Source organism: Camelina sativa, chromosome 4, assembly GCF_000633955.1.
Source record: "Camelina sativa cultivar DH55 chromosome 4, Cs, whole genome shotgun sequence".
Taxonomy (NCBI): Eukaryota; Viridiplantae; Streptophyta; class Magnoliopsida; order Brassicales; family Brassicaceae; genus Camelina; species Camelina sativa.
In genome coordinates this window covers 6,387,186-6,404,396 of record NC_025688.1, presented here as the reverse complement: position 1 = coordinate 6,404,396, position 17,211 = coordinate 6,387,186, and the positions used below count along the sequence as shown (strand labels likewise).

Below are 17,211 nucleotides of genomic sequence, written 5' to 3'. Positions count from 1 at the left end.
GATCTTCTTTCAGTTGACAGGAGCTTATCTGGTGCTGGCATTGATGATTGCCATGGTCTCGGCCCAATACGATAACGACAGCAATGACCACGCAACAACACCAAGCTCCGCCGTCATTGTTGCCGTCGATATCTTCATCGGCTTGGCCGTAGCCACTGTGGCTCTGGTGGCTGGCTTCATAATCTGAATTCCGTAAATTCCATTTTTGGCTTTTCATGACGGTTGTTTCTGCTTTTAAAATTTTCATTGCTTTGTGGAAAAGATTATGTCAACACGTTTCAGTCAATTTGATATACAAATTACAATTAAAAAAATTCGAATCCCACTAAACATAAGCAAATCACCGATCAAAAACATTGGATATAATCTCTCGACTGACCAAAAAATCATACAAAATTTATCATAGTAGTCAGGTTCAACCGTTCAAGTAATCGTGCTCCTAGTAATAATAACATACATAAAAGAGAGAAATACAAAACAACATTACAAGACAGGTACAACACAATAAAACAAATCCTAATTAATGTTCCTCTTGGAGAAGTTTGAAACGGCAACAAAACTCTCCTGACTTCATTTCTAAATTTCCTAATCCACCCACCTGACCGATTGAAAATCAAATCTTCGAGCGTTTAGGGTCGAGTCGCTATTTGTGCGCTATCATGCGACTGTAAAACTCAGTTTCTGTGTATTCTGCTTTTGGTACGGAAACGAAGGTCGTTCTTGTTCACCTGCGAGATCTTAAGAGCCAAAGAGATATAGCCTAAAGCAGCTATCGCATAAAACACTTTGTATGGAGCCAACTCTAGCCCAGAGAAGAAGCAGTAGTAGCCGGCAAGAAGATAGATGTGATGGGGACCGAGTTGGTGTCCTGAGAGAAATGGGAAAGAGCGAAGGCTGCTAGACTCGGGTCTCGAGTTCAGTATTCCATGGAAAATTACACCAACGCAAAGAGCAGAGTCAGCAAACCAAGGAAAGCTTTGTCCTGTTCCGATCCTCTACAAGAAATTTCATTAAACATCAATCAAGCCTTTTTTTTTCAGGTATTGGGCCTATTGGCATAAGCTAAAAAGACATAAAACTCGAGTAGTAAACCGCAAAACAAAGCACTTTCACTAGTTCAATAGAGTCAAATCAGATTTTTAAATCATAAGAATGCCTGATTATGGACACGGAAAACGTACCTGGAACCAAGCGGCAAGAGAGGGTACGAACATCAAAGCTGCTAGGAGATGCAATATTAGTAGGCCGTGCCTGTGGTTGAAGATGTCTGCTTGTGTCTCAATGAATGACTTTTCAGACAAATCTCCTGATACGGGATCCTCTCTGCTTGAGGCATGTCGTGTTTTACGCTCGTCTTCATTTTTTTGGTTCACTGATTCCTTTCTCCTCGATGCCATCAGGATACTTCCATAACAAAAAATGCAAATTACCATCAGCTTTAATTGCCTCTTACCGATTTCTGATTGATGATTTTCTATGTAATTTTGAGGCATCTTTCCATCTCACATGACAATATTTGAAAAGATAGAAAGCTTGCGTACCAGCACATGGCGTTATGGCAGCAAAGAACATGAGAGGCGAGGAGTACAAAAAGACCCAAAGCTGGATGTAGAAAGGACACCAAGGTAACTGCGACTAGTGTCATAACAATTGTTGTGTTGAGCTTCAGAATTCGGACTGCCTGCTTTAAGAAACAGAATCTCAGTACCTCATTTTGATGATAAACTAAAAGCCTATATTTCAATGCTAAGCAAGGACAGCATGTGGTTAATATTAGATGGCTTTAGGTAAAGGACAAAATCGAAAAGCAAACCTTTAAACAGACGAAACTGGAAGAAAGTATAGAAAACCAATGAAGGAAAGCAAGAGAATAGTTTCGTTCCAAAGCTTGGCACCTGCAACAAATTGACACTTATTCAGTTATTTCTGGACAGCGGTGAGTAGTTTTTGGATTGAACCAAAAAAAGTGATGAAAGCAAAGCAATTACCTTGATTTAACAGTGGTGTGGACAAGGGCCGACGCTTGAAACGCAAATCTGGAGACGATAATTAACAGACTGATGAAGGCATTGGCCATCAAAAAACAGATCAACGAGACCACTGTGAAGCTTGTGAGGGGAGGGAATGGTTGAGCCATTAGGAAGGAGTAGAACAATGAAATTATAAGAGGTAAAACAGCTAGAAGCAGAAATGGAGATGGCATTTCTAAATTGTACTCTACAGCAGAGAGCAATGGTGGCACTGATAGTTTGTTGTCCCATTGATTAGCTTGCCGCATAAGAGCGAACACTGTGACGGCAAATGAGAAGCCAACTATCTGCAATATCAGACGCCACGTGAAGAAATGTTCAATCCCTTATGAAGAAAGCAATCTCGTATTTAAGAAACAAATGGTAATCAAGTTTGGAGAGGAAGTCTTGCGGTAAGTCTCATGCACTGTAATAATTTTCTAGCATGTTACATGCATAATTAGTATCATGTGACTGTGTACATCTGATACTCATGGGGTTAAGGATAACGATACCTGAGGACCATACAGAAGTACAAATCTGCTGGACATGGCTGGAGCAGAGACATGAACACTTGCAGTGTATGAGCAATGAGGGTCAACCTGTAGAAGGGCATGGAAACGGAAGAAACTTTTGAATTCTCTGTTTCAGTGAGAGTAAGAGACTAGCTTTTTCTAAAAAAAATTCTGACCAGAAGCATAACGGTAGTTTTCTCAGAACTCTGAGAACTCCAAAGAGCTGGTGATGAATCAATAACTATTGTCTCACTGTAGATATTTGCAAAAACGTGAAGTCCAGAAGCAGAATCCCAGGCAAGAGCAACAGGTGGGAAACAACGCAATTTGCAGAGCTCTGAAAATTGAACAATGATGAGATTGACAACTCAGATAAGGGAATGCAAATTTTTAAGTTTACGAACCGAAGACTAATATATTTTTCCACGAGAACTGGAAATCTAGGCAGATGCTGACTAGAAGATTAAATGACAAAACTATGAGATAAAAGCTACAGAAAGAAAAATTTCTACGATTCAAGAGAGGTTTGGAATACTCACTATCCTTGTCCAAGTCTCCTGTCTCGCCATCTGGTAAACCAAAAGTGTTAATGCCACAGCCAGCAGTTTTCAGGGACAGCGTTGTGGGCAATAGACCTAAGCTGGTAGCAAACGATAAGTTGTAAGCTAGAGGATGGTCCTCCTTCAAATATATTTCCTGCAGAAAATTAATCCAAAACTGAATAATCAGTTAACCAATGATTTCACTTAGCTTAATTTCAAAGCATTGGAGATACAAGGGGAGAGTGTGGTCTCTTTTCAGAATGATAACCTTTGCCCAGTAAGTGGATAAGAGCATTGATTGAGATGAGACCTCCACGGCCCCTTCTTCAGGATTAAAGAACTGCCCTACTGCCATGGAAACTGCTACAGGAGGTTTACCAGAAATGGCCTGTGCAAGAGAAGGTCTTATTCCACTTACACGTGAATTTGAAAAAAGGCAAATGTTNCTTGCAGTGTATGAGCAATGAGGGTCAACCTGTAGAAGGGCATGGAAACGGAAGAAACTTTTGAATTCTCTGTTTCAGTGAGAGTAAGAGACTAGCTTTTTCTAAAAAAAATTCTGACCAGAAGCATAACGGTAGTTTTCTCAGAACTCTGAGAACTCCAAAGAGCTGGTGATGAATCAATAACTATTGTCTCACTGTAGATATTTGCAAAAACGTGAAGTCCAGAAGCAGAATCCCAGGCAAGAGCAACAGGTGGGAAACAACGCAATTTGCAGAGCTCTGAAAATTGAACAATGATGAGATTGACAACTCAGATAAGGGAATGCAAATTTTTAAGTTTACGAACCGAAGACTAATATATTTTTCCACGAGAACTGGAAATCTAGGCAGATGCTGACTAGAAGATTAAATGACAAAACTATGAGATAAAAGCTACAGAAAGAAAAATTTCTACGATTCAAGAGAGGTTTGGAATACTCACTATCCTTGTCCAAGTCTCCTGTCTCGCCATCTGGTAAACCAAAAGTGTTAATGCCACAGCCAGCAGTTTTCAGGGACAGCGTTGTGGGCAATAGACCTAAGCTGGTAGCAAACGATAAGTTGTAAGCTAGAGGATGGTCCTCCTTCAAATATATTTCCTGCAGAAAATTAATCCAAAACTGAATAATCAGTTAACCAATGATTTCACTTAGCTTAATTTCAAAGCATTGGAGATACAAGGGGAGAGTGTGGTCTCTTTTCAGAATGATAACCTTTGCCCAGTAAGTGGATAAGAGCATTGATTGAGATGAGACCTCCACGGCCCCTTCTTCAGGATTAAAGAACTGCCCTACTGCCATGGAAACTGCTACAGGAGGTTTACCAGAAATGGCCTGTGCAAGAGAAGGTCTTATTCCACTTACACGTGAATTTGAAAAAAGGCAAATGTTTCAAGGTGAGAAAATACTTCGCGAGGCGCAACTGAGATAGTCAAGAATCTGAATCCGCGCATTTCTTCAGGCCCCAGCTTCAGCACTGCAGATGGGGGAGCTTGTTCGGTCTGACTCCCTGGTTCTGACTAGTAAACATAAACACAGAGAAATCTAGTTAATGAAAATGCTTAATTGACCTTCTTTCCTTTTGAAAATGTGAAGAGAACATGCACAGAGGAAATAAGCTNGGAAACAACGCAATTTGCAGAGCTCTGAAAATTGAACAATGATGAGATTGACAACTCAGATAAGGGAATGCAAATTTTTAAGTTTACGAACCGAAGACTAATATATTTTTCCACGAGAACTGGAAATCTAGGCAGATGCTGACTAGAAGATTAAATGACAAAACTATGAGATAAAAGCTACAGAAAGAAAAATTTCTACGATTCAAGAGAGGTTTGGAATACTCACTATCCTTGTCCAAGTCTCCTGTCTCGCCATCTGGTAAACCAAAAGTGTTAATGCCACAGCCAGCAGTTTTCAGGGACAGCGTTGTGGGCAATAGACCTAAGCTGGTAGCAAACGATAAGTTGTAAGCTAGAGGATGGTCCTCCTTCAAATATATTTCCTGCAGAAAATTAATCCAAAACTGAATAATCAGTTAACCAATGATTTCACTTAGCTTAATTTCAAAGCATTGGAGATACAAGGGGAGAGTGTGGTCTCTTTTCAGAATGATAACCTTTGCCCAGTAAGTGGATAAGAGCATTGATTGAGATGAGACCTCCACGGCCCCTTCTTCAGGATTAAAGAACTGCCCTACTGCCATGGAAACTGCTACAGGAGGTTTACCAGAAATGGCCTGTGCAAGAGAAGGTCTTATTCCACTTACACGTGAATTTGAAAAAAGGCAAATGTTTCAAGGTGAGAAAATACTTCGCGAGGCGCAACTGAGATAGTCAAGAATCTGAATCCGCGCATTTCTTCAGGCCCCAGCTTCAGCACTGCAGATGGGGGAGCTTGTTCGGTCTGACTCCCTGGTTCTGACTAGTAAACATAAACACAGAGAAATCTAGTTAATGAAAATGCTTAATTGACCTTCTTTCCTTTTGAAAATGTGAAGAGAACATGCACAGAGGAAATAAGCTTGGAGACAAATCTCGCAATGTTGTAACTGATATCCTAAATTACTTTAGCAGACAGTGTATATACTCACCTGTTTTGGTGCAGGGCCTGCAGGGATGAGAACCATCTTTGATGTAACTTCTACGACCCTTTCACAAACCGGTAAATTTGAATTTGATTTCTCCTTCTCAGGCCATAGATGGAGTCTTACTCCAGAACAGGGCGCCAGATTTGTAACAAAGATAAAGTGGTTCTTTCCATTTGACCCCTATTGTACAGAAAATGTGTCATGCGAGATCGATATTGACATTGAAGTGATATATAGGTCTAAAATCACATCCCCAAGGGAGTACTATCAGCACAGACCAATAACTCTATGTCCAACCAGCGCCTTCTCCCGTCCATTGCCAAAATCGTAACAGTACTCGTTTGTATGTATAGATCCCTATCGAGAGCATCATCCTTCCAATCCAGGGAACACGTAGAGAGTTGTGATTCAGAGCCTGGAAAGATTAAAAACAGAATCTTAAGAGAATACATGAACCCACAGTAATAAGGACACCTAATGACATTGTTTCATAATTAGCCATTGCGTAGAAAACTGTTTGACAGATAAAAGATACCTCCAGCTATATTTTCACTACTTGACAACATATACTGATAGATGTTAATCACCCTCAAGATCGGACAAGCTTACAACTTAAATATAATAAAATACTATCTCCTTTCGTTGAGGACTTATACTCTGACTAAACAAGATATACATATGTTCAGGGTAGAGATGGTATTCATACCCTTTGAGGCCACCATGGCTAATTCATGAGAGACTTTCATGGGTGTCATTCCATTGAAACTTTGAGCTAATGCACTTTGAAGCATTCGGGTTAAAACCCAAAGTCTCTTTTCAGTATCAGAAAATGGCTGACTAGTTTTCGAGTCCACCAAACTAAGAAGCGTATGTGAAACCTGCATGGCATGCGAAATTTCAAAATTCATTGAACATGGCATTTTCCAGATTACAATTTAGGGAATTTTTACCTACTTGAACAACCAATTGATTACACCACAAAATAGCTTGATGCTCCATTGACAGCCACACGTTTTTCATGCTTGTACTACTTATCATAAAGCCATGACTTGAAGGGACAATGCCATCAAGTGACTCTAACTTTGATCGAACCTGAGGAAAACGGGAAAATCTTAAGCGTTTAAAACAGTTCAAATCTCATCCACTGGAACTAACATACCATCAAAGAAAGCATCACGACATAGAGAATGAACCAAAAAACAAAATAAACCAAAATACAGGTGGATATTTTTCAGACCTGATAGTCATTGTAGCCACCGGCAATGGATACAACAACAACTCCGGATAGTAACGGGTCAGACACATAACTTCCCCCAGGAGATGTTTGAACTTCATACCCTTTTTTCCATTCTTGATTCACTTGAGCAAAGTAATGCCCCAAGGATGGCTGCAATGCCAGAGGAGGTGATCTGGATGAAATTAGACATATAAAAACCTAAACCATGTTTTTTGGCGTTAACACTTGTTAAGCATTGAGAGAACTTACTGGTGTGGACTTGAGAGTGTTAGGATGGTTTGCACAGCTGATTTCCGCAAACGAGGATGGACTGCAGCAGCTCTGGCAACAAAACCACCCATAGAATGGCCAACCAGTATCACATTATCTGGTAAGTTACTAGACACAGCAGCACCTTCTCTTTCTCTGGTATCATGAGATTCCTTATATTGATCCAGAATCTGAAGAAAACAAGTGGATAGAATAAGGGAACAAATAGAGATAAACTTAATTGGAAACAAGACTCCAAGCTATATGTTCTGTTATCTTAGAGAACTTTGCTTGATGAAACTTGGGAAAAGAAGTTCACACGCACAAGAGCATCTATATACCCCGCAATTAACAATTTAAATTATATTGTTCTGTACTTTTGGTTAAGAATTTCGTGAAAGGAATGAAGCTAAGCTATCAAAATTCCCACCCTATGAATGGCATATACGACATATTCAGTGTGCTCCTCAAGAATGCGACCATCCATTGCAGAATGTTCACCTTCAAGATCCACAGCAAACCAATCTAGTCTGTTGCTGTACTGACTAGGCAAATCATAGTCTATAGACTCTGTATCTGCACCGCCCCCACGGAAGAGAGAAGCTTCCTGATAAAATGTGCGCTCAAATGGACCCCCCTGATATGCTCTATCAGATTCTGCTGCCACAGACCTGACCTGCATGAGCAATATACATTACAGGGGATATAAGGAGGCTGGTACATGTAACCTAGAGACAAGCTCCCAACAGAATCGGGATATATTACATTATTCTGGAGTAAAAGAAAACAACAGGCTCCACAATAACATTGAAAACTGCTAGTTAAGGAATTCCCAACTTCAGCTATTATAGTGATCCTTACCTGCTTGTAACTGCCAGCATTGCCTGGAATGAAAAGAACTGGAACTCCACTAAGTTTCTTAAGGTGCTCCTTAAAGTCAATCTTCCTCCAACCTTCATGGTAAAGATAGAGTCCATATCTTCCTCCGGGAGTTGCATCGTCCGTCACAGAGATAGGAATGTAAGTGGGATACATGTAAGTCATAATACAACCATTCTTTATAGGTTTAAGCAAACCAAACAAAGCCGTAAGCCCAATCCATGCCGCTAAAATCACAACGCCAACTATCCTCAGCCTTGGTCTAACGCATTGGCTGCTCATAGCAAATCTTACATCACGCATCTTAATCGTATATATCTCTGCATAAAAACATGCCAAATGTGATCAAACTCACTCATAATAATTTATAATAAAANNNAAAAAAAAAAAAAAAAAAAAAAAAAAAAAAAAAAAAAAAAAAAAAAAAAAAAAAACAGAGAATCAAACAAAGTATAGAGCTCCTAAAACAAGAATAAATCGATTTTTTCTTTAAGTATCAAACTGAATCACACAAGTGAAGAACCATAAACAGTAAAATTGAAAACCAAATAAAATCTCAGCTGTACATTATCAGCTTTAGATCTCAAATCAGTAGGGTTTTTCACTGTTATCTCTCCCCGTCGATTCCTGTGAAAACTTCCTAAATCTACAATTTATAAGCTTTCGAGAGTACCAGGGGGAAAGAAAAAATCCGATTAGAGTGAAAGTGCTCTTGTTTCCTTGATCTCTGTGGTTGTTGTATAACTGAGGATAGATCTGTGAGTACAGAGGTAAAGAGAGAGAGAGAGAGAGAGAGAGAGAGAGCTTTCGTGGGAGATTATACTAGCTTGAGTTTTGTTTTTGTTTTTAAACATAGAATTAACTTATATAACTTTTTTTGGTAAACATAGGCATAAGAAAAAAAATGATAAATCAAGCGAATAACTAGCTTAAGAGGTGTCAGACCAATTTATTAAACAGACCTATGTGATCATCATAATCACTTATCACAAAAATAAAATAAAAACAGAGAATCAAACAAAGCATATAGCTCCTAAAACAAGAATGCATAAACTTTTTTAAGTATCCAATAGATTCACACAAGTGAAGAACCATAAACAGTAAAATGTTGTTGAGTCTAACAGTGAGAATATCCCAAATTTTATCAACAACCAAAAAAATTTCCACTATACTTACTAGCCTTAGATCTCAAATCAGTTTATGCACCAAATTACACAAAACAAAACTGAAACGATACAAATCAGGAAACTTAATAATATAGTGGACAAAAAAAAAATGAGATCCAAAATGGAAGAAGCTTAATATAGTAACAGTACTTTAAGGGATGAGAATAAAGGAAACATTTTATAGTTTGGATCTCGCCATTAATGCTAAGCTAAGAGCTTAATTTGGTAATATCGATGAGTTTTTAAATCATTTGGGGCGTGTGATTTCAGAACACGAGTGAGTAAGAAACTAACCGGTTAAGAAGATGGTGAGAAGACACTACGCGATGTCCAGGGAAATTAGAACCGGCGGTTTAAGAAGGTATGGGAGCACGGTGCGACGGAGGTCAGGCTCCTCACTGAAATCGAGGAGGGAGAATAAATCGGAGATCTTGCGTTAATCGGATCCAGGTTCGGGTGCAGTTGAGTTTAATTTAGCTAAATGGGCTGTTTTTGGACTATATGGGCCTAAAGTTACCAATGATGAAACGTCGTTTTTAGAAGAGCGGACTAGAATTTTAGTCTAATCTTTTTTTTGGTAGGAAGAATTTTAGTCTAATCTTGAACGTTTGTTTTTCAACTTTTAAATTTCAGTCTGCATTAAATTATATGATATTTTCGAATATCAATCAATTTTTAGGATGTATAATTTTTTTCTTTTTCCTCAAGAACTTTTAAGTATTATTTTCTATGTAAAATTCAAATATAACTCTTTAATGATACTCCCTACCCTCTCTCCATTTATATAGATTTTTTACAATTTTTTTGTTTGTTCTATTTTAATAGATTTTATCAAGTTTCCTTGCTTAGTAGTATACATATCTATTTGAATTATGCAGTATTTTATTCTATTGTTTGAATTTTTATAAATGATAAAATATTTCTTATTTATTAAATTTTGCCAAAAATTCTATCAAAATAAGATTTAAATTTCTGTAATTTTTATAAAGAAAATAAGTATTTTAAGATTTACAAAACATGTTACAAAAGGAATGGAGGGACCATTGTATAGTATCATGTTCTCTCAACCAGTTGAAGGTAAGTTAGATCTGAATTTACCAGCAATATACAGAAACCCGTTTTATGTTTGGGCCAAAAAAGGTCCAAATTATTTGAAGTATTTAAAATTATCAATACTTACCAAAAAAAAACTCCAAAATTACCAAAATAACATATACTGTGGATAGCCGAAACTGAACTGAATTCCACATATTTCTGGTCTTTAAGAGTTGGACTTGGAGGAGTAACCAGTCTAATATAATCAGTTGAGAAGAACCAAAATGTACATGACTAGTTGAGAATTCTACCAAAAATGTTACTTAAAAAAAAAAAGTTGAGAATTCAAAATGTTACTAAAAATAAACTTTGATCCAAACCTCATATTGAACATACCGTTGAAAAGAGAAGGAATGCAATAAGCACACTTTTGGGACTATAATTTTTTTTTTTTTTTTAACCTTTTGAATCAAATAATTCAAAATAAGATATGGTACACAGATCAAACTTTTTGGTCTGCATTTGGTTTGGTTCGAATTAACCAAAATGGACGATCGTTTACGATAATATACAAAACAAAAGCATGATCTCTTAATAAAAGAGAAGAACGGATGTATATAGTTTACTAATATACGGGAAATACCCCGAGGCAACAGAGTCTCCACTCGACCCATCTCACAAAGTAACACCTCTCTAACGTCTAAACTACTCTACTGAGAGAGAGACTACTGAGAGAGAGAGAGACTCCTGAGAGAGAGAGAGAACCTCTCGCTTGGCTTTTTTTTTTTGGCTTCCTGATAGAAACAACAAAACCCGAAAAATCCCGGTTTACTTTCGGCTCACCTCTTTTACTTCTTGGAGAAACCAAAACCCGTAAAAACACGGTTTACTTTCCGTTCACCTCTTTTTGCCACATCGAGTTTCCGGTGAACAATTAGTATGAGAACTCGTGGCCACGGAGTGAGATGTATTTCTTGACCCAGATTGCAATATCTTCTGCACAAGCCTGAGCTTGCGGAGTTCTAAGAAGTATGTCGAGGGTTGCAAACTCGTGAACCGCATCTTTGTACTCTAGCACGGGAGCATCTACATTTACTTTCCTTAACTCTTCTGAGTAAGCAATGGCCCGGTCTCTCATCCAGTCATGCTCTGCTACAATAGTTAGTGTTGGTGGCATAAATTTGAGAGGTGGACCTCGGCCTGGAACGAGCGGGTTTGCTGCCGGGTGGTCCAAGCTGAATTCTTCTTCTGACAAGAAAAGCTTCCATGCGAGAATGCACATGGCTTTGTCGTAGAAGTATGAGTTTGCTTGTTTGATCTCAGACTGTGTGGGAACACTACCGATGAAGAACGGGTACATTAGGACTTGAGCCACAACCTTGACAGGGTCTAGATTTTGACCAACTTCAATGGCTTTGCGTGCTACGTAGTCTGCTATGTTGGCACCACAGCTCACACCAAGAAGCACACATCTGAAGTTTCAAATTTTGAGATGTCACAGAACTCAGTAAGATTTTGTTTCACCTGAATCACATGAAAGCAACGATCTACAAAAATTCATCTCTGAAGACTCGGCTGGGATCTAAGTTCATTATCCTTAGGAGTTCTTAAGAACCAAGAAGAGAACATTAATGGAAGCAAACTCCTTAAGTTACGTGAAAGCAGTGAGCACTAAAACATAGAATAAAGATTTTTGGTGTGACATACGATATGAAGAAACAATTGACAACCCAAGCGCATGTTCAAGAAACTGACTCCTAAGCAGATGGTTCTTTATCAAAAAACAAGCGTGCTAATTCAATTCCAAGAAGGTTCACGAAATTAAAAGGATTGAATTTACACATCTAACATGCTCAGCCCAAGAGATCAATGAAGATCAAACAAATCATCATTTCAGGGGCCAATGGATAAGAGGAGAAGCAGCAACAGAAGTTTCGTAGATCACTACCAAGAAACAACACTACAATCAACTAAACTCTACCACAAGTAGACCACAGATCAAAGATCAACATTAAAGCTTAGATGTTCAGGCAGGCAGGAACACACACACATTCGTTTCTAAGTTCTAACAAATTCTTGGCTCTTTCACTAGTTTCCCTACCTAAACAAGAACCAACATTTCCCTAAAAGTCATAGGCAATGCAAATGGAAAGTCATTGTTTTTACCTCGAGGGATCAGCATGAGTTGCGAGCCAAGGCTCAACCAATGATGCACCAAAAGCATCAACGATATGCTTATTAACTTCTGATTTCTTCGCCTCCCCTCCGGTTCGCCGCGAATTCCCCATGGACTTATTACATTCCGCCAAATTCGCCTGCTTCCCCAGCCATTTCAACACCTTGAACCCGTCCTCATACGCCGCTGGGTACCGGTTCTCAGGTGCAAGCCTGTACCCGACGGCCAAGACAATGATATCACAATGCTTGGCCATTCGTCTACAAAAGAAATCATTAGCCACTGAGTCGTTACTTCCACTCACCCATCCACCACCGTGGAACTGCAACATCACAGGAAGTTTTCTAGAGTTTCCACCAGACGACGACGGTGAGTATCCTCTGTACACGTCGGAGGAGGATCCTGCTTCAGGGGATGACGAACCAGTGGCGGTGCAGCCGTAACTGTTCCTCCTAGATTCTACCTTGTGAGACAACAACGAATTAGACGAACCTAAGCTGTTTCTCCTAATAAGAAGATCCGATCCGGCGAGGTTGTTGAGATTTCGAGCCTTACCGGAATGCACACCAGCGGCAGAGGTGCTCGGTTCGAGCGGCGTAAGAGCAGATTCAGGTAGAAAAATCCGTACGGATAAAGAAGTTAACGGATCGATATGAATGTCTTTGGTCGCAACACCGTCGGTGAATAACGGATTAGGAGCAGCGACGGATTCTTCGGGTCGGGTCGTGACACCGAACGGATCCGAGGAGGATTCGTCACCGGAAGATTGAATCCGGTTCTGTAAACGGTGTTTCAAAAGGAACTTGAAGAAGACACTATAGAGCTTCACACCAACGCTCGGCATTTTTTTTTGTTCTTTTTCTTGTCGTATTTCTCCGGTTCGAATTTGAAACACCTATTTGTGAGTTTTACAGAGATTTTACGGATCCATGGATGGATAAAAGGGAGATTAAGGTGGAGCTTGCAGCAATTGCATCGAATTAGGGTTTGTAGGAGAGTGAAGAAGATTGCTTTGCTTCGATTTGGAGCTTTGGATTGAGGTGAAAGATGAGCGTTAATAACTTAATAGAGACAACAAGGATAGAACCAAAAATTAAATTACAAAAAAAAAAGGAGTAAAGAAGCTTAGGTATTAGGTGGGAAGAGAGACTATCAGATTAATAAATTTGTTTTGCTAAATGTTTTTATATTTCCTTTTAATGGGAGTTACTTTATTAATTTCAGGGGGATCTCTTTTTTTCTTTCTGTTTTTTTTTTAGAACCTAGAAACCAGAACATGGGAAGAGTTTATCTTTGCTTTACCGGTGTATTTTGGGGTTAAGCTTCTAGAAAGTTACGTTCATGGTTGCATACTTGATGATAGGTTATAGGTATGTGACGTCTAATTTTGCTTTTGTTTTTAAAACAGATTTTTCTTTTATGTATTGAGAAGAGCGTTATATTTGTATTTGGTTTGTTGGCCTACAACGATGGGAAGATTTTCATGGAGAAGACTTTCTTACGTTCATTCATTTGTGAGTTCAAACTCGAGGGATACCTCTCCTGCATGTCTCTGAGATGACTGACAGTGAGATTCATTGATAATACCCCTGGAGAAGTTGTTGTTGATTTGGATTTCAGTGAACAGACTACTATTTAAATTACTTTTTATCATAGTCAAAAGTGAGAATTATAATTACAGATCACCTTCGTTTCTTTAAAAGAGTAAGAAGATTTCAGTCAAGAGAAATGATTTTGATTGGTTAGAGTATGAAAGACTCAAAAGGATTTGCAGTAATTGTTGTCGGATCAATCATCAGGTATACGTGGAAGCAAAACTCACACTAGCTAAATTTAACCGGAAAATCAAAAGAAAGTATTAAGGTGAGGAAACGAATTTTCTTGTTAATCAAGAACACTCAAAGATTTCCTAGACATGAAGATTCTAAGCAAGATGGAACTAAAAAACACAAGAGAAGACATGTATAACAGGATAAGTGTAAATCTATTAGGATTAGGATTTATAGTTTAAGTACTAATGTGATAAGGCTTAGGAACCTATTGTTTAGGCCTGTGTGCTAATCTTTTCTCTTGTATAAATTCTCATGTGAGGTCATCAATAAAGTTAAGTCAGTTTGATAACCAATTCTACATGGTATCAGCACATACGATCCAGTAAATTTTCTTAAAATTTTTCATAATTTTTTCGTTTCTTGCGTGTCAAGTAAAAAATGTCCGGTGTAGAAGATGTTTCTTCTGCAACAAAGTCTTCGCCTGCAGTAAAGAAACCAGGTACGGTGGTGGTTTCGCCGTACCTATTGTCGAGTTCCGACAACCCATGTGCTATGATGTCTTCGGTCATGTTGACCGGTGATAATTATAATGAATGGTCGACGAAGATGGTGAACACACTTCAAGCCAAGCGTAAAACTGGTTTTATTAATGGTTCGATCTGCAAACCATCTCAAGGTGATCCCAATTTTGAGAATTGGACAGCCGTGAACTCGATGATCCGTTCTTCAATTGAACCAAAGGTGAAATCCGCGGTGACTTTCATCTCCGATGCACATTAGTTATGGAAGGATTTGAAAGAACGTTTTTTGGTGGGTAACAAAGCTCGTATTCACCAACTCAAGGCTTAACTCGCAGCATGTCGTCAGGATGGCCAACAAGTACTTGAATACTATGGTCGTTTGAGTAAACTTTGGGAAGAATACCAAATTTACAAACCAATAAAATCATGTACTTGTGGGTTGTGTACTTGTGGTGCTACTCTTGAACCGCATAAGCAACGGGAGGAAGAAAAGATTCATCAGTTTGTGTTAGGACTTGATGAATCTAGGTTTGGTGGTATTTGTACAAACATTATCTCGTTGGATCCTTTGTCATTTATTGGAGAAGTTTACTCTAGAATCATTAGAGAAGAACAGAGGTTGGCTTCTTCTCGTCTTCATGAGCAGCAGCGTGACTCTGTTGGTTTCTTGACTCGCCGTGACACATATGATCAGACATCTCCGGGTAGTAGAGAGTCTTCGTCCGAAGTTACTGCGTATCTTGGCAGGTCCAATTTGACACATCTGACCAGACCCACCACATCAATAATTAAGACATCGGGTTCCAAGATATGTTCGCAGTGTGGACGACTTGGTCATGAGCGTCGTGACTGTTGGGAGGTTGTTGGTTTTCCAGACTTGTGGATGGAGCGTAATCAACACAAATCAAGTGGTCGTGGTTGAGGCACTGGCAGAGGTGCTGGACGAGGAAGAGGACAAGTTACTGCAGCGCATGTCACAAGCTCTCATTCTTCTGTTTTCACTAAATTCACACCGGAACAGTTGAGGGTACTTCAACAAATGGTTAGCGAGCAGTCTAGTGCCAAGAGTGCCGATAAACTGTATGGTAAGAAAGATCTTGGTAATGTCATTCTTGATACAGGAGCTTCCCATCATATGATTGGGAATCTCACTTTCTTACACAACATTAAGAATGTTCTGCCTTGTTCTTCAGTTTTGCGGATGGAAGTAAGACCTTTGCTGTAAGCATGGGGGTCTTTCCATTAAGTGATACAATCTCGTTGACTGATGTTCTATATGTCCCTGCCTTGAATTGCATGTCAATCTCTGTTTCACAAATATTGAAACAAACAAAGGATGTTGCTATGTTTACTGAAACATTGTGTGTTTTGTAGGACCTTTCTTTGAAGACTTTGATTGGAAGAGGTGAAGAGCGTGATAGGATTTACTACTTTACGGATGTGGTTTCAGCAAAGATTCATTGCATGACTGCTAGTTCCAGCAACAAGTTATGGATTCAACGGTTGGAGCATCCATCGTTTTCAGTTCTGTCGGTTTTACCAATGTGTTCTAGTTCTTCGAAATCTGCTAGCTCAAGTCCGTGTGACGTTTGTTTTAGAGCTAAGCAGACTAGGGAGGTTTTTCCAAAAAGTTTCAATAAAGCAATTGAGTGTTTTTCTTTAATTCATTGCAACGTATGGGGTCCTTATCGAGTACCTTCTTCATGTGATGCGGTTTACTTTCTCACTATTGTTGATGATTACTCTAGAGCTATCTGTACATATCTTCTACTTGCAAAGTCTGAAGTTCGAAGTGTATTAACTAATTTCATTACCTATGCAAACAAACAGTTTGGTAAACAAGTAAAAGCGGTTAGAAGTGATAATGAAACAAAGTTTATGTGCCTCTCTTCATACTTCTGTCAACAAGGCATTATCCACCAAACGTCGTGTGTTGGGACTCCACAGCAAAATGGCAGGGTGGAAAGAAAGCATAGGCACATCCTAAATGTTGCCAGGGCCTTGTTGTTTCAAGCAAGTTTACCCATTCGGTTTTGGGAGAGGCTGTTCTTATGGCTGCATATCTTATCAATAGAACGCTTCTTCTATTCATAATGGACGTTCTCCTTATGAACTACTTCATGGGTGTAAGCCGTCGTATGCACATTTACGCGTATTTGGTTCAGCATGTTATGTTCACCTTGTCAGCTGTGATAGGGACAAGTTTGGTGAACAAAGTAGATTATGTGTATTTGTTGGTTATCCGTTTGGAACAAAGGGCTGGAATGTTTTCGACATTGATAGGAATGAATTCTTAATCTCTCGTGATGTTGTCTTTCGGGAATAATTATTTCTGATGCGGTCATCACATATGCTGAACGAGTAGCTGAACTACTACAAGACGGATTTCCTGATGGACTTCTTGAACTACTCTCCGATGAGCCACACAAGGAAATATTGATTGCCAAGATAATATATTGATAGAAATCCTAGATCCACCATTTATTCCTCATCATCACCATTAATTATGATTTCTCCATTATGGTGATTGATTTGTA

The 17,211-nt window shown here is 39.0% G+C and overlaps 2 protein-coding genes across 5 annotated transcripts; both read right to left on the bottom strand.

Moving 5' to 3' along the window:
• Positions 333-9,621, bottom strand: LOC109124745. 3 transcript variants are annotated; one of them, XM_010504400.1, is made up of 19 exons: positions 9,465-9,621; positions 7,987-8,324; positions 7,556-7,801; positions 7,126-7,316; positions 6,877-7,048; positions 6,594-6,731; positions 6,346-6,517; positions 5,918-6,054; positions 5,643-5,819; positions 5,363-5,473; positions 5,169-5,288; positions 4,898-5,054; positions 3,631-3,791; positions 2,525-2,611; positions 1,989-2,317; positions 1,814-1,895; positions 1,542-1,684; positions 1,182-1,404; positions 333-995 (listed from the first exon to the last, which is right to left on the bottom strand). In XM_010504400.1, the coding sequence occupies exons 2-19, from the start codon at positions 8,305-8,307 to the stop codon at positions 675-677; spliced, it is 3,288 nt and encodes a 1,095-aa protein (XP_010502702.1). In that variant the 5' UTR covers positions 8,308-8,324; positions 9,465-9,621; the 3' UTR covers positions 333-674. The 3 variants fall into 3 exon arrangements, with proteins under 3 accessions (XP_010502702.1, XP_010502704.1, XP_010502703.1); XM_010504402.1 differs by having other exon boundaries at positions 1,542-1,681; XM_010504401.2 differs by lacking the exon at positions 9,465-9,621 and adding an exon at positions 8,678-8,779.
• Positions 10,706-13,514, bottom strand: LOC104779960 (probable carboxylesterase 11). Of its 2 annotated transcripts, XM_010504398.2 has the most exons (3): positions 12,937-13,513; positions 12,372-12,840; positions 10,706-11,677 (listed from the first exon to the last, which is right to left on the bottom strand). In XM_010504398.2, the coding sequence occupies exons 1-3, from the start codon at positions 13,223-13,225 to the stop codon at positions 11,140-11,142; spliced, it is 1,296 nt and encodes a 431-aa protein (XP_010502700.1). In that variant the 5' UTR covers positions 13,226-13,513; the 3' UTR covers positions 10,706-11,139. The 2 variants fall into 2 exon arrangements, with proteins under 2 accessions (XP_010502700.1, XP_010502699.1); XM_010504397.2 differs by having other exon boundaries at positions 12,372-13,514.

Bases quoted from the DNA above. Each gene is read 5' to 3' on its own strand.
- LOC109124745 (XM_010504400.1), bottom strand. From the start codon at position 8,307: ATGCGTGATGTAAGATTTGCTATGAGCAGCCAATGCGTTAGACCAAGG. The intron at 7,802-7,986 runs GTAAGGATCACT...TTGCTCATGCAG, and splicing joins ATGCTGGCAGTTACAAGCAG to GTCAGGTCTGTGGCAGCAGA. The intron at 996-1,181 runs GTACGTTTTCCG...AATTTCTTGTAG, and splicing joins CTCTTGCCGCTTGGTTCCAG to AGGATCGGAACAGGACAAAG.
- LOC104779960 (XM_010504397.2), bottom strand. From the start codon at position 13,225: ATGCCGAGCGTTGGTGTGAAGCTCTATAGTGTCTTCTTCAAGTTCCTT. The intron at 11,678-12,371 runs GTAAAAACAATG...TTGAAACTTCAG, and splicing joins ACTCATGCTGATCCCTCGAG to ATGTGTGCTTCTTGGTGTGA.